This window comes from Epinephelus fuscoguttatus, linkage group LG18, assembly GCF_011397635.1.
Source record: "Epinephelus fuscoguttatus linkage group LG18, E.fuscoguttatus.final_Chr_v1".
In the NCBI taxonomy this organism is placed as follows: Eukaryota; Metazoa; Chordata; class Actinopteri; order Perciformes; family Serranidae; genus Epinephelus; species Epinephelus fuscoguttatus.
Window position 1 is genome coordinate 37939709 of NC_064769.1, and position 15483 is coordinate 37955191.

Genomic DNA, 15483 nt, shown 5'->3' on the forward strand with positions numbered 1-15483 from the left:
TTCTGGTTCTGCGGAAAACTCGTGCGAGTTCGTAGTTTTCACCAAAGTCCGTAAATTTAATGGAAACACACAGAATTTAAATTTCTTTTAATGCGCATTTCCCAATGATTCCAATCACTTTTGTATGGAAACACAGCTAGTGTCACACAGTAGACTACAACTACCAAGAAGAACGGTGATGTGCTATGATCATAGCTCATGTAACATACAGACTGATGTCTCACTGTAGACTAATGACCAGACGGATTAAACAGAGGAGCAGCTCTGTGTCTCTCTGAGTGTTGATGGAGAACTTGCAGAGTGAGAGAGGAGAGATGCACACTGGTGTGGCCTTTATAGTAGATAAAAAAAAATACGTACAGCAACCGCACATCCTCTCTTAAATTGTCGTTAATGTATAGGATCATGTGGCTGCTCAGTTCAGCACGTAGGTGTTTGTTGCGCATCACCCCACTCACCGTCCCCCCTGAGTTTCCTGTTGCCTTCACGTTCTGCTCTCAGGAAAAACCAAATCCATAATTAAACATGTTCCACATCCACTTATTGAGACAGCTGTCTCTCCGTCAGCTGAAATCAGACCATTAAGACGTGCATGAATACCCACTGACACTTCATCAGTGAATGTCTCTCATGTGTTGCAGAAGCTTTGCAGAAAGTCTCCCTTCAGCCTTCTCGCTGTGAATCTCAACATGTGCCTGTATCCCAGTCAAATGCTGGTTACTGGTGTCACAGTGTCCCAGCAGCTGGTTCATTATTCACTGTCTATGGGGCAGCTCCAGGGCGTGCATTATCCATTCATTTATCTTTGTATATGACGTCATCATCTGTGCCCATTCAGCTTAGAAGACACTTTCTAACGTGGAGTTGTACGGCGGAAACAGCATGAGAATCCAGTTGGACTGTGTTTATCAGTTCAGTTTCAGTTCATCAGCCACATGTGATTTGATGTGGGATTGACTGGGATGGGAAACAGATGAAGTCTCATACTGGGTTAAAAAGTATTTCACTACTGGAAAGACGGTCTTTCTGTAAAACTGGACTGTCTATGCAGCAGAAAGACACTAATACTTTTAAAATCTGAGAAAAGGGACTGTTGCATTCTCTCTGGTTTAAGAGATAGAAAGCCTACAACTACCAGGTTGAACTGCACCGCACCAGTTAACACTCCTGCTGTAGGTGACGTAAGGCAAACTTGTCCATTTGACACAATGGCAGCTGGCTGGCAACAAACGATCTCGTATTACAGTTAAACCGGGTACCAAAACCAGTTATTAAATGGGCCCTGGGGCCAAATTATTGATAAGCTCTGAGGTTAACAGTTCTGCAATCCGTATTGGAGAAATTCAGATATATTTCTTGTTTATTTTGCATACATAAATGTTATCTTGTGTAGTTTTTATCTCACCAACTCCATTTCTCTCTCCTTCCTTTTTTTTTTTTTTAAATCTTTTTTTGTTTTTTCTTATCTGCTGTGACAGTCCAAGGACCAAGTATGTCGTATGCTGAAAAGCCTCTGAGGCAAACTGTGATTTGTGATATTGGGCTTTATAGATAAAATTGAATTCCAAATAATGCTGTTGCAGAATGTTAATTTGTAGCTCTTTTTAAACAGGAATTGTGCAAATTTGCAGGAAAGCCCAATCAGTCTTTTCTCAGCATTGGCAGTATAAAAACAAAATCAGGAGTGCAGCAAAATGCCGCCTACCTACTTTTGTTCATACAGAATGTGCCTTTTTCGGGGCAATGGGGGGCGTGAGCAAGTAACAAAACGTGTAGCTCAGCGTGTGACGTAAACAGTGACGTGGGAGGGAAGCCGCGGCTGGTCAGTCCTTCGGTGATTCTCTCATAAGTCGGCCCGTCCTTCACCGTCCCCGTCATCTGACGGTTAATGGCCTCTTCGTTTGCGAGGACAAGGAGGGCGCGCAATTCCTTGTCTCCCCAGTTGCTCATCTTTACAGTGTCTGTCAGGTTTGTGTTTCCCTCTTGCTACTAGCTGCTCGCTAATTCCTGCTATCAGCTGTTTCCTGTTTGTCCACCGCCAGTGGCTCACACGTGCGGCGTCATCAACAGCTCCTCCCACAAGTCATCAACAGCCCCTCCCGTTGTGGAAGGCCGCCTCGGTCTGTTTAAACTAAAAGGGTTCTGCCAATATGTCTACCCTACGAGGTGGAAAATTGGGCACCTCGGATCAACTCGCCAATCCGGCTCTGTGTGTCTAAACGCTCGCAGCCAACATTCACGGGAAATCTGGCAGTGTAGAAGGGGCTTATATTTTGTAGTTACATACACAGAAAATGAAGCAATGTTAATTCTGCTATTAATTTAAAAAAAAAACAAAACAAAGGAACCGACAAGAGTGCCGTTAAAGTACCAGATCGATAAGTAGTATCGTTAAAATCTTAATGATTCCCATTCCCACTAAAACATGTCTCTGAAAACATTTGAGGTGAGAAATATGCAAAACAGCAACAGAGTCATGGTTTATGTTTGGTCAGTGCTGCTTAGTTTTACCGTTTGATCTCAGTTTTTTCAGCGTCCATTTTCATTGTGCAGGAAACTTCCTGTTCACAAACTCTCACTAAGCTAAACAGGACACTAAAATATGTTTCTTAAAACATTTTAGGTAAGGTAATCCATCTTTTATAAGGGTAATTTTGGTATTTTTTTCAACCTGGACCCTATTTTCCCATGTTTTTCTGTCTAAGTGACTGATGGGAACAATTTCTCAAATTGTTCCTGTGTTGAGTGAAAGGGCTGCAGACGGCAGCAGCAAAACAGGCTGCAGTGTAACGACTCAGGGCATGTTCCCATCGCCAAGTTTCATCCATTAACAGTGTTTGTTTTTGCCACTGACAGGCTCAGACTGTTATAAGTTTTTGACAACACAGTTACCACTAGCCCTTTTTTTTTTAAAGAGAAAGACAGTCCTGAAATCACCATCACCAAACCCACCAGACTCCATTTAAAAAAATAGTCATTTTATCATCATTCAACACACTTCATTCAAAGTCGACAGAAACCAAGTAAAACTCCCAGAAACCATCTTGGTTCATCTCTCAGCTGTTCCAACAATCACCAGCTCTGGTTTGGTTGAAATTAACCCTTAAGTCACCAGTTAGATGTGACAACATGCTGCCTCTATACACACTAACATGACTGTTTATTTAAATGGAGTCTGGTGGGTTTGGTGACGGTGATTTCAGGGCTGTTTCTGGTTAAACAAAAAGGATCTGACTCTTTAACACAAAGCTCTATCTCTGTAGGGATCCTTTCATAATGTTGTCAGACACTTAGAAGAACAATGTGAGCCTGTCAGTGACAAAAACAAACACTTTTAGTGGTCGTAAAATGATGATGCACAAATGCCCCAAGAGGTTACATTGCAGCCTGTTTTGCGGCTGCTTGCTGCAGTGGTCTCACTCAGTACTGCACCAATTTAAAAAATGATTGTCCCCATTAATCACTTCAGCACAAGAGCAGGGTAAAAAATGGTCCAGGTTGGAAAAACACCAAAGTTACCCGTTAAACCCTCTTACCAGTCCAGTCGTGGGCGCCTGTCAGTCACTTAATACCTAAACCATCATGTCGCCCGTGGTTTAAAATCTTAAAGGAGGCATTAAGCCATTTTCATCCAGGTGGGTCACAGCGTTTCTTACACCAGCTCCTGTTCAATAATGACTTAAGTGGATCAGCGTTGAGGCCCAGGCTTAATCTGAATGTCCATCTGCTCCAGGTATTCAGCGCTCTTCCCCAGCACACCCAATGGATTAAAACAGCACAGTGAGCCTTGAGCTCGGCGGTGGGATTTGGGGGTTGTAGTAAAAATACTATCTTGTGGTTGCTGATTCAGTGTTCCTGGACGGGAGTCTGAACACGGCCTGGAAGGGTGCAGTCTGACTAAACAGTCACATGGAATTAATTACCACAAGCCAAGAAAAACAGCTCCTGTTTTCAGCTTTGTGACAGTGTTGTTTTGTCTTAGTTCTTTCAGATGATCAAACAACATTTCAAATGGTTTATTCATCCTGATCAGTAGGAGGATATCTGAACGCTTAGAGTCCCTCTCTGTTTTTCGTCTTGCTCGTTGACCTTGATATTTGAGCTTCACTGTGCAGAATGATTCATGTGCAGTTTTTTTGCATTCATCTGCTGAAGACAGAAAGTTCCTCTGTGCTCACCTTGACTCTGAGTCTAAGACATGGATGTATGAACGTGATTTTGTGGCCAGCCAGTAGTGCTCTAGTATGTGCTTACATAAGTGTGAGGCTTCCAAGTCACACACACGAGAATATGTTTTTCAATAGTTGCAAGTTCAAGGTCATATACTAAGGATTTCTAAATGAGGGAGAGTAATAGTAGATGAAATGTAAGCGTGCCAGCGATACCCACGGCCTGAGGCATTATGTTTTGGGTTTGTTAGTCTCATTCTTGTGAACAAGATATCTCAAGAACACCTCGAGGGAATTTCTTCAGATTTAGCACAAACGTCCTCTTGGACTCAGTCAGTACGTTAACATGCACAAGGATAGCTGGCGAGCTGATGACAAACACAACATCCAGCCAGCTCTTTCTCTGTGCTGGAGCGTGTACAGCCCCTGGCATTTTGTTTTCTCAGGATTGAACATCATTTCATTCAATAAAGAGTTCTTAAAAAGGGGGACAAAAATCGCTCCATGCCTCCATGGATTGCTGTTGGGACAACAGTCAGAACAGTTTATTGAAGGGACATATTTGTACTGTGCAGTCCTGTCTGCTAACCGTTAGCTTTTTATGGAGCAGAAAAGGTTAAATTAATAAAGATGTTGAAACACAGCTAATAAGCTACGAAAGCTTCTGTATTTTGGCTCTTTCTCTTCAGCCCTTTTTACACAGAGATCCTGCAATACTGCCACATTGACGACCTTTAATTATGCCGACTTTATTTCTTTACTCAGAACCAAATAACGCCAGTATAATGCCGCCCAGGTGTGTGATTTTAGACAGCAAACCAGCATTCTTGAAGCAGAAGAGGTGTGACGAGTGTAATGTCGACATCTACTGTGACATATAACATATGCGTCAACAGGCTCCTGGACTGCATTCAGTGCGTTTATATGCACAGTGAAGTGGAGCTACAGTCCCAGCTGGACGAGGACATCTAACTGGCCTACTGTCCTTGTCCCAGTATACAAGCACGGGAGGGGAATCCATTTATTGAGCCAAGTATGTGCGACTCCTCTACGATAGGTGGAGATATGCCCCCTTTCAGCTTGTTAGTACTGGACCTTTTTCCTGTTGACCTATTACGTCACAGACCAAACAATGGACAAACAAGTTAGCTACGTTTAGCTAGCAGCTAACTGCTACCATGGTGGACAACTTTACAGCTCTGTACATTTGGTCCGTCCAAAAAGTCACGGCTCTGGATGTAGATTTCTCCATGTTGTTACTGGCTTCTTCTTCTCTTACACATTTAATGCTATTGGACTTCAGGGTCAAAGCCCGGGGCGGAAACTGTGGAGCATGCTCAGAGCGCCTCGGCCAGTTTGGGTCTGATTGTCTGTATACATGCAGGAGGAATTCAACTCCACTCACATTATCTGTGTTCGAGAAAATTGATGTAGTATGATTTCAGTCAGACTAACATGTTTACATGGATTTTAAAAGTCCGGTTTTAATCTTAGATTTTTCTCTGAGGTCACGTAAACGTCCTGGCTGTGACCCCTCAGCACAGACTCATCGACAGTAGCAGCTGTGTTGGACAGGTGACTCAGGTTCAGTCTGTTTTCTTTCAGGATCTTAACGTTGTGTCGTCCTTTTGTTCTCTGCCAGGACTATAAACCAGAAGAAGATCCTGCTCTTTTCCACTCTGTCAAGACGGGCAGAGGACCCCTCGGCCCTGAATGGAAGGTACCAGACGCAGCAACAGAAAGCAGAGATGATGTTGTCCTGTCCCACGTTGTCTGTCCTCTGTCACTCCAGTGATTAATGTGTGTTTTGTGCCTTCACAGAACGAGCTGAAGACAGACTGTCCTCACATGTGTGCGTACAAACTGGTCACTGTCAAGTTCAGATGGTGGGGACTGCAGACCAAAGTGGAAAACTTCATCCACAGGGTAAAGCAGCACATCTGTTCATCTACAAGGTCTTTGCCATTGGAGGTCATGTGCCAGTGAGGTGTTGTTTCTGCTTTGGACAGCAGAGGGAGACGTGGCCTTTTCAGTGTTTCTTAAAACTGGAGAGAGAGAAAATTAAACTGAGCAGTTGTAGTTCAGTTTGGGATGAGATGAGAGGGACAGTGGCAAAGGAAACATTTAGCAGGTGCAAATATTTAACCAGAAAAACATTCAAAGTCATGGACTGAAGGCAGGAAACAAGAGTCTCCCACCTGAGTTATTAGTCTGTAGCCCACCTATTGGTTGTACACAGCAGCAGTAAGTTTACAGTTGCAATCAAAATTATTCAACCCCCATTGCATATTAGGCCTATTGGCAAAATATACAATTTCTCTGCTGTTTGCAGTAAACAGATTACACAAGAACTGTTTAAGTAGTTCAATGGAACTAATATTACGAGGGTTTTGATCCAAATTCAACACAAAATGCTACTTTTAATGACTACTGCAGTCTCAAAATTATTCAACCCCTTCATGACGAGCATCTTCAGTACTTAGTAGAGCACCCTTTTGCTGTTATGACCTGCTGCAAACGTGATGCATAGCCAGACACCAGCTTCAGACAGCGTTCCTGAGGAATCTTAGCCCATTCCTCATGGGCAATGGCCTCCAGTTCAGTAATATTCTTGGGTGTGCGTTTTGCAGCCACCTTCTTCAAATCCCACCAGAGATTTTCTATGGGGTTCAAGTCAGGCGACTGTGACGGCCACTCCAGAATCTTCCATTTCTTCTTCTGAAACCAAGCCTTGGTGGACTTTGAGGTATGCTTTGGATCATTATCCTGTCGGAAGGTCCAATGACGCCCAAGCTTCAGCTTCCTCACAGACAACATGACCTTTTCACCTAAGATTTCCTGATACTTGACTGAATCCATCGTGCCCTCCACACGCTGCAGGTTTCCAGTGCCAGAGGCAGCAAAGCAGCCCCAGAGCATCACTGAGCCACCGCCATGCTTCACTGTAGGCAGGGTGTTCTTTTCAGCATATGCTTCATTCTTCTTCCTCCAGACATACTGCTGTTGTACTCCACAGAACTGGCTTATTTATATGGTTTTGAGCATAATGGAGCCGACTTTTCTTGTGCTTTTGGGTCAGTAGTGGTGTACGTCTGGGCATGGAGCCCTTCAGTGTTTAGTATGCGCCTTATTGTACAAACTGAAACCTCAGTGCCTGCTGCCACCAAGTCTTGCTGCAGGTGTTTTGCAGTCACTCGAGGGTTTTTGACCACTTGCCTTCTCAGGAATCTGGTGGCAGCCGCTGATAGTTTCCTCTTTCTGCCACGTCCAGGTAGTGTAGCCACTGTTCCTTTAACTTTTAACTTGCGAACTATGCTTCCAGTTGTATCTCTAGGAACATTCAGAGCTTTTGCTATCGTTTTGTATCCTTTTCCTTATTTGTGCAAGGCAACGATTTCTTCTCTGAACTTTTTGGGCAATTCTTTTGACTTGGCGATATTTCTAACGTCACTCTCAACAAACCCCTAGCCAGTCCAGGTATTTATGTGTTCTGTCTCAAGCACACCTGAACGAATGAAGCCCTTGATTAGTTGCACCAGGTGTGCTTGACACAGGGGGTTGAATAATTTTGAGACTGCAGTAGTGATTAAAAGTAGCATTTTGTGTTGAATTTGGATAAAACCCATGGTAATATTAGTTTTATTAAACTCTTTCAACTGTTCTTGTCTACTTTGTTTATTGCAAACAGCTGAAAAATTGTACATTTTGCCAATAAGCCTAATATGCAATGGGGGTTGAATAATTTTGATTGCAACTGTAATTTATTTATACCTTTTTATCTCTCCACAGCAAGAAAAGCGTATTTTCACCAACTTCCACCGCCAGCTGTTCTGCTGGATTGACAGATGGGTGGGTTTGACCATGGAGGACATCAGGCGGATGGAAGAGGAGACCCAAAAAGAGCTTGAGGAGGTAAATAACTGACCAGCTATCATCTCAGACTCATGCTGGACGGTCATGTCTTCTTCCTGGTTTGGGTGGATGTAAGGAATGCTGTAAAGATACTTAACTTTGAACACGGGATTCAGTAGAGTTGTTTTAATCTGTTTCATGTTTACAGATACTTTGAGGCCCAGTCCACACGTAAGCGAGCATTTCTGAAAAAAAGGTTTCCGTCTCCGTCTAAATGAAAACGCAAAAAGCGCTGTCAAGAGCACGGCAAACCAACAGAGAGCGATATCACTGAAGCCACGCATAGAAAATGATGTTGGGCAATCAGAAGCCTGATGGAAAAGCTGCTGTTAAAGTTACTGTTAATGATATAACGTCTCAAAAAAGATTGCTGCTGAATTCATTTTCTAGATCAAAGTGCAGCCAAACCGCGCTGGTTTTGTGAGAGGACTGCTGTCTGACGGCTCTGTAGCACCCACTAGTGGTGGGAGGCTGCATGACAGTTAAGCCGCCTTGTACATGAATAAAACACTAATTTGTTTAACTGACTAATATTTCTGGTGCCGACTAGCGAGGGGGCAGACGTTTAATCATGCACGTCCCTAGTTTTCAGTGACCTAAAATGCAGTTTGCGTGTGGGTGAAAAGCCAACATGCGTAGAAACAGCTACGTCGAGGCGTCGGTGGCTTAGTGGTAGAGCAGGCGCCCCATGTACAAGGCTGTTGCCGCAGCGGCCCGGGTTCGACTCCAGCCTGTGGCCCTTTGCTGCATGTCTCTCCCTCTCTCTCTCCCCCCTTTCACACTTCACTATCCTATCAATTAAAGGCAAAAATGCCCCTAAAAGAAATCTAAAAAAAGAAACAGCTACGTGTGGACTCGGCCTAAAAGTAGAGAAGTGTTTTTTTTTCTCCTGTGAATGATAAATGATGGTACAAGTGATGATTGTTCTGTTTGGACCGGACTGCTGGAGACGACTCTACACACCTGATCTACCTGATTTAACCCTTTACTCCTGAATTTCACATCAGATGCGTCAGAAGGGAGATGTGCGAGGCACCTCTGCAACAGACGAGTAGAGGCCCGTCGCTGTAGGTCAAACACTAGAGGCAGGCTGAGTAAGTCTCATCTCAGGAGGGGTGGTGGTGGCGCTGCATGGATCATTCTCCACCCTTTTCTTAATTCTGCTCTCCGGCTGCTGTCTTAACTCACCCCTCCTTTTTTTGTTATCTGTCCAGTTTGTTTTTTCAGCCCCGTGTCTTCTTTCTGTTTCTAATCTTCTGTTTTCATTCAAATCATCTTCATCCACTCACGTTTGTCATCTTCACTCTCATGGTAACGTTCTCTTGCAGCTCGATCGCTCGTCTCCAACGCTTCACTCTGTGCTCTGTTTGTTTTCCTCCTGATGTTTTGTGATCGTGGGAGTAAAGAGAACCTCACTGAGATGTTTGTGGAGTTAGCTGATTCTTCTGCATGTGCATGGCTTATTGCTGACTGATGTAAATGTGAAGGGATAGATCAAATGTTTTGACGTGGGGTTTCATGAGGTACTTGCTGCAGTAGGTGGCGGTCAGGGCGCCCCCAGTTTGGAGAAGCAGACAGGAGTGCCACCACGGAAGCTCAGCAATGTATTGATGTGGGCGTGGGCAGCAGGAAGTTTATTTTAGGCACCTACAAAAATTTAAATCAGTTTAGGCGTACGCTACATTTAGAATATTTTCACTGCTTTATCTTAACGTCAGACAGCCAGAATTGCTGATCTACTGAAACTGAACTAACCTTTTAAATGTGCTTTCACCCAACCTGTTTGTCTGTTTAGTACGGCTCATTTTTGCTGGTGGTAAAGCTGTCAGTTGAACCCTGGTGCAGACCAAACTACCGAACCGAGACCACCTGAAAACAGACTTCGTTTGAGATGTGAAAGCAAATGAACCAGCCACAGGATTTAATTATAGCAGACGTATTTGAAGTGTTATTTCAAAAGCTAAACCACTTATAAATCCGTCTGCTGATCCTGACGGTGATCTTATAACTCATCAGTATAAGGCCATCTATATAACCTATTTACGCTAATCATTTGGTAACCAAACACGTGTGCACATCAGCGCGAGTGTTCTCCCTGATCAATGAGTCAGACATGTTGGAACTGCTGTGCTTTGATATGACTGTGTATTTCGTCAGTTCATTGAGTCCATTAAAAAGTGTGACAGCAATCTCACAGTAATAAGCCCCGAATCATTACCGTACACTCCCTTTTTTTTACTCCTTTTCCTGCTGTCACTACCGTTGGTCTTTATTGTTAACACGTGGTTAGTATGGTTTGTTTGGGCCGGTGTAAAAGCTGTGAGTCGAACCCTGGTGCAGACCAAACAGCTGAACTGTGACTGCTTGAAAAGGCGCAGACGTGTCCAGTCCAAATTCGTGCTAAATTTAGGCTCTTATGTCTATTTTGCAAGTCTGCTTTCTGTGGTTGGCTTTGGATGGCGATGGCGTGTGGCTGTGGGTCACTCATCGGGTTGAGGAAATCAACTCACCAGTCTGTAAACTCTTCTTCTGCTGACTTCTGATAGCTAGCTAGGTCGAGGTTTTCAAACTTAAATATCTAGCATCCTGCGAGCCATCGTACAGGTGTTGGATAATAAACTGGATGACCTTCGTGCCGCATCACTTTCCAATCAGGAACTTTAATATCCTTTGATTGACCGAAACTTGGCGAAATCCTGGAGAGCTCCATTCAACCAGGAGGCTCTTTTTTATACGCTGATGTGACAGAGCAGAGGACTCTGGGAGAGAAGGAGAGGAGGTGTGTGCTTTACGCTGTGACAGTGGGAATGTGAGCTGCTGTCCTGTTCCTGCTGTGGATCTAAACTAACCGCACCAGAGTCTGTGTGGAAGTGGACTGAGACCCAACTTTTCAAGTAGTCTCAGTTTGGTTGTGTTGTCTGCAGCAGGGTTCGACTGACAGCTCTCACACCAGCTTAAACGAACCGCACTAACCATGCAAACTGACCCGAGCTTGTTTTAACCGAACCAAGCAGGTTAGGTGGGAAGCACCCCAGTGTGGAGGCAGCAGTGACCAACAGCTCCTGTACTCTGAAGTGAAATAACTGTTCTTGTCAGAGGAGTCTGGTGGCTTTAAAGAGAGCGTAGATAACGGCTTCAGTTCCCCGTCGGACGGGACTGTCTGACTGCAACACTTGAACTGACATTGTGTAAAATACGTTTGCTGCTGCCCACGTCCACAGCAGTACATTTCTTATTTTCTGTGGCAGCACTCCTGTCTGCTTCTCCAAACTGGTGGTGGGCCTACCGCCATCTACTGTAGGTAACACACTGACTATGGATAAGTACCTCACACAACCCCACCTCAAAAACTCTGCACTGTCCCTTTAAACACCTCCTGAAGTCTTCACCACCAAACTCACACACCAACCTTCTCTCTCTCTCTCTCCGTCTCCAGCTGCGTAATAAAGGTCCGATTCGAGGCACCAGTGCTGCTCATGAGCAATGAGGCAAATCAACCAAACCCTGTCATGATGATGTCATCAGAGACACGTCCACCACGATGAGGAAGTGGCCCTGACGTCGACCTCTTCTCTTCCTGTCTCACATGATTCATTGGGGGGTTTGACAAGATTGGTTCAACAGTACTGTACAGATTCTACCCCAATCACAAGCCTCCTGTTCACAACAGAAAAAAATGGTTTTGCATACATATAAAAAGAAAAAAAAAACTCTTTGCACAGAACGTAAATTGCCTGATATGTAATTGTTAGTTGATTATTACAATGGGCTTTGTTTTTATTCAGGTGTGTAAACCGTGACTCAGAAAGTCAAGCCTTTTAAATTAATTAGAATGTTGTTTTTAAGTAAACAGGTTCCCACAATAATTGGTATCAGACTTTAGCAGGTATTGGACCATTCACCCCCCCCCCCATTCCTGTGTATTATAACTGTCTGTCTCTACTTTACTCCTCGTCTCTCCTCTCAGTATCGTCTATATTCTTGTCCTGGTATAAATGTGTCTAGATCTCGTCCCCTCTTTGTCTCGCTGTCCCCTCTGTCTGGCAGTCGGTCGGGAAAACTGATGTTTTAATTTCTTCTTATAGTTTAATTTGGAGGCTGATGCCTGTTTAGGGTTCAAAGCAAATTTCATGCATGATGGATAAACTCTGCTATCGTTTCCCCCAGCACACATTTGGACATGCACACCAGCCCTCCTCCTCCTCCTCCTCCTCCTCCTCCTCCTCCTCCTCCTCCTCCTCCGTCACAAGTGCATGTGGACAACAGCAACTCCTCGCTAAAACTGTCATTGCATGTCGCTGCAATGCAGCTGCGCTCAAGCGGACTGTTTGTGTTGATTAGAGAGAGTCTGTACAATACAAGTGTGTGTGTGTGTGTGTGTGTGTGTGTGTGTGTCAGTGTGTGCATCTGCGTTTGTGTTATCAACTGCCTTCGCTCTTAAAGGACTGTCACTCTGGAGACGGAGAAGCTTAATATCGAGGCTCCGTGCGTGGCGCCCGCGCCCCACCGCCGGCCCGTCAAACTTGCCTCATGCTGTCGCTGCATGTCCTTTCTCCTCGGCTAGGGCTTTAACTGGAGCGCCCCCACAAGCCTCCACTCTTCTTCTTCTTCTGGTTTTTTTTTTAGACTAAAACAAACGAGGATGAGAGTCTGTGCGTCGCTGCGTGCATGAATCTTTTTTATATTCTCCTCAAACTACCGCTTCCTCTTACCTGACAGAGCAAATGGGTCCAGGCAGATCTGCGATGTTTGTTGTGGTTTTAATTTTTATTTTCAGCGTGTATAGTGGTTCTTTTTTTAAAGCTTTTCATCTACCTTAACTCAAAGTATGAGGTCAGTCTAGTTAAGGATGAATCTCTCCAGCGAAAACATTTAGACGGTTGTCGTAGCCTTGATCGGAACAGGTGGCGTCCTCGTCCTGCTCTCTCCTGCATCTCTGCTTTATTTCTTTGCGCTGCGTCGAGCTGTTCGTCACAGCGAGAGCTCACATCTTTATTTTGAGCGTACTGCAGATCCCGTCGGGCTGTAGGTGGTGTTCTCTACGATCATGACGTAGCTTAGTGCAGTTACCCATCTGTGGTTGTGTATCGGATGAGGTGTGAGTGTCTCTTAGGTTTCGTCGTGACCTCTCTGTGCGTGCTGTGTGTGGACAGGTTGTAAAGAGAGTTATAAGTGTACTTTATAATTATAGAAATGGACAAACTGTACATACAAACACTGACTTGAATGGAATATTCGCAGCGACTCGGCGCTGTCAGGTCTATCATTCAGCACTGCTAACTTGAACGTTGTGAGAGCAGCTGACGTCAGCTCTGTGGACAATGTGTGTGTGTGTGTGTGTGTGTGAAGTGGAGCAGACTGTCTACGTGTTGTTTAACCGTACCTCATCCATGCTTATGAATGTACAGCCGGGAGACAGATGTGTCAAACTATGCAGGATGTTTCTGAGCTGCAGGACCTTGTTTCACACCTGTACAGGCATGACATGGAGCCGTTACATCATCGATACGCGAGGGGAGATTTACGAAAACAAAATTTGGATCTGCATGCTCAACACTTCCTTTTCTTTCCTTTCTTTCGTCTCTGTGTGTTTGATCAGGACATCAGTGCTTTTGAGAAGCTCTTGAACTGCATCAGACAAGAAGGGAAATCCTTTCTCAGAGGGCGGTTTCCCCTCAGAGTCAAATTGGAGTCAGCTGGACCTCAGACTGAAACCTGAGGAGTGAAAAGCCTGACTGAGTTTGACGATGACGGGAGTCGGCCCGTAGACTAGAGTAGGCTGTGTGATGTACAGTTCTGTAGCATTACCAGTGATGCCAGCCAGGGTATGACTGTGAGGGGAGGGATAGAAGCTTAGGGAACAGATGGAGTCCAAAATACTGTTTTTCTTTTATTGTAATCATGAATAAGCACTTGCAAAATCTACTGTTTTTTTTTTTTTCTTTAATGTTTTGTTTTTGAAAGACAAAGATTCACAATGTATTCAATTTTCTCTTTTCTGATAAGGCAACATTCAGGGGAATTAGTAGTGAATGTAAAACAATTAGTTCCTTTTTTTTTTCTTTTTCACGGCTTCACGCTGTGACAGAAGGTCTAGACAATGGAACATAACAGAATATCTAATAAATTTGAACAAATAAGAGAATCAGCGTGCTGTTTCCTGTTTTATGTGTGACTGCGTGTGTTTGACGTCTGTCTCTCAGAGAGTGTTCAGTTTTATAATACACTTTATTAGGTACACCTTGCTGGTACCAGGTGGGACCTCCTTTTTAATTCTTGGTGTCACAGATTCAACAAGGTGCTGGAAACATTCCTCAGAGATGTTGGTCCATATTGACATGATGACATCACACAGTTGATCCATGATGAGAATCTCCCGTTCCAGCACATCCCAAAGGTGCTCTATTGGACTGAGATCTGGTGACTGTGGAGGCCATTGGAGTACAGTGAACTCATTGTCATGTTTGAGATGATGTGAGCTTTGTGACATGGTGCGTTATCCTGCTGGAAGTAGCCATCAGAAGATGGGTACACTGTGGTCATAAAGGGATGGACACGCTCAGCAACAATACTCAGGTAGGCTGTGGTGTTTAAACCATGCCATGACCTCTGACCTCTGGCATCAACAAGGCATTTTGGCTCACTGGATATTTTCTCTTTTTGGGACCATCCTCTGTAAACCCTAGAGATGGTTGTGCTGAAAATCCCAGTAAATACTCAGACCAGCCCGTCTGGCACCAACAACCATGCCACGTTCAAAGTCACTTCAATCACCTTTCTTCATCATTCTGATGCTCCGTTTGAACTTCAGCAGCTCGTCTTCACCATGTCTACATGACTAAATGTTAATGAGCTGCTGCCACGTGATTGGCTGATTAGATATTTGTGTTAAGGAGCAGTTGAACAGGTGTACCTAATAAAGTGGCCGGTGAGTGTCTATAAGTACAGAGAGGATTAGAGCCATGTGAAAAACTCACATGTGGCCCTTATTGTCTTATGTTGATAGAAATTGCTTCAGTGAGCCGCAGTGATTTTGGAGATATGAAAATCCTGACGCTAAAACAAGCAGCAGCATCACCGTCTAAGGAGAAGTTGCACTCGCCTACTTCCACAGGCTCTGTTCATTTTTTGATTGATGATTAAAAAATGCTCTGATTTTCTGTTTACCCTGAAATATGACATCCTAGAGGAGAAACACAGTGGTTTAGTAGTTTGTTTGGCAACTCCGACCTGACCAGAGTTAAACTCTTCTTGATGCATGCTCTGTGAGTTTCATGTTCAACATTCATTGATGGAGGACTGTAAAGAGGAAATACAGCATGTGTGGCTGAACAAAAATTTTAAAATGTTATGATGGAATAAATTGGGTCTGATTCTATGTAAGAATGTACTGTAGGGTAGA

General features: G+C 44.1%; 1 protein-coding gene across 1 annotated transcript in view; it reads left to right on the forward strand.

The window, feature by feature from the left end:
- The window catches only part of pitpnb (phosphatidylinositol transfer protein, beta), a 36863-nt gene extending 22637 nt beyond the window's left edge, over nt 1–14226 (forward strand). The window contains exons 8-12 of the mRNA XM_049604504.1: nt 5812–5889; nt 5991–6095; nt 7959–8081; nt 9089–9175; nt 11518–14226. Of these exons, the coding sequence (XP_049460461.1) occupies nt 5812–5889; nt 5991–6095; nt 7959–8081; nt 9089–9136 (354 nt within the window). The 3' untranslated portion in view covers nt 9137–9175; nt 11518–14226. The remainder of the gene's footprint in view (nt 1–5811; nt 5890–5990; nt 6096–7958; nt 8082–9088; nt 9176–11517) is intronic.
- Nucleotides 14227–15483: the final 1257 nt, after the last annotated feature.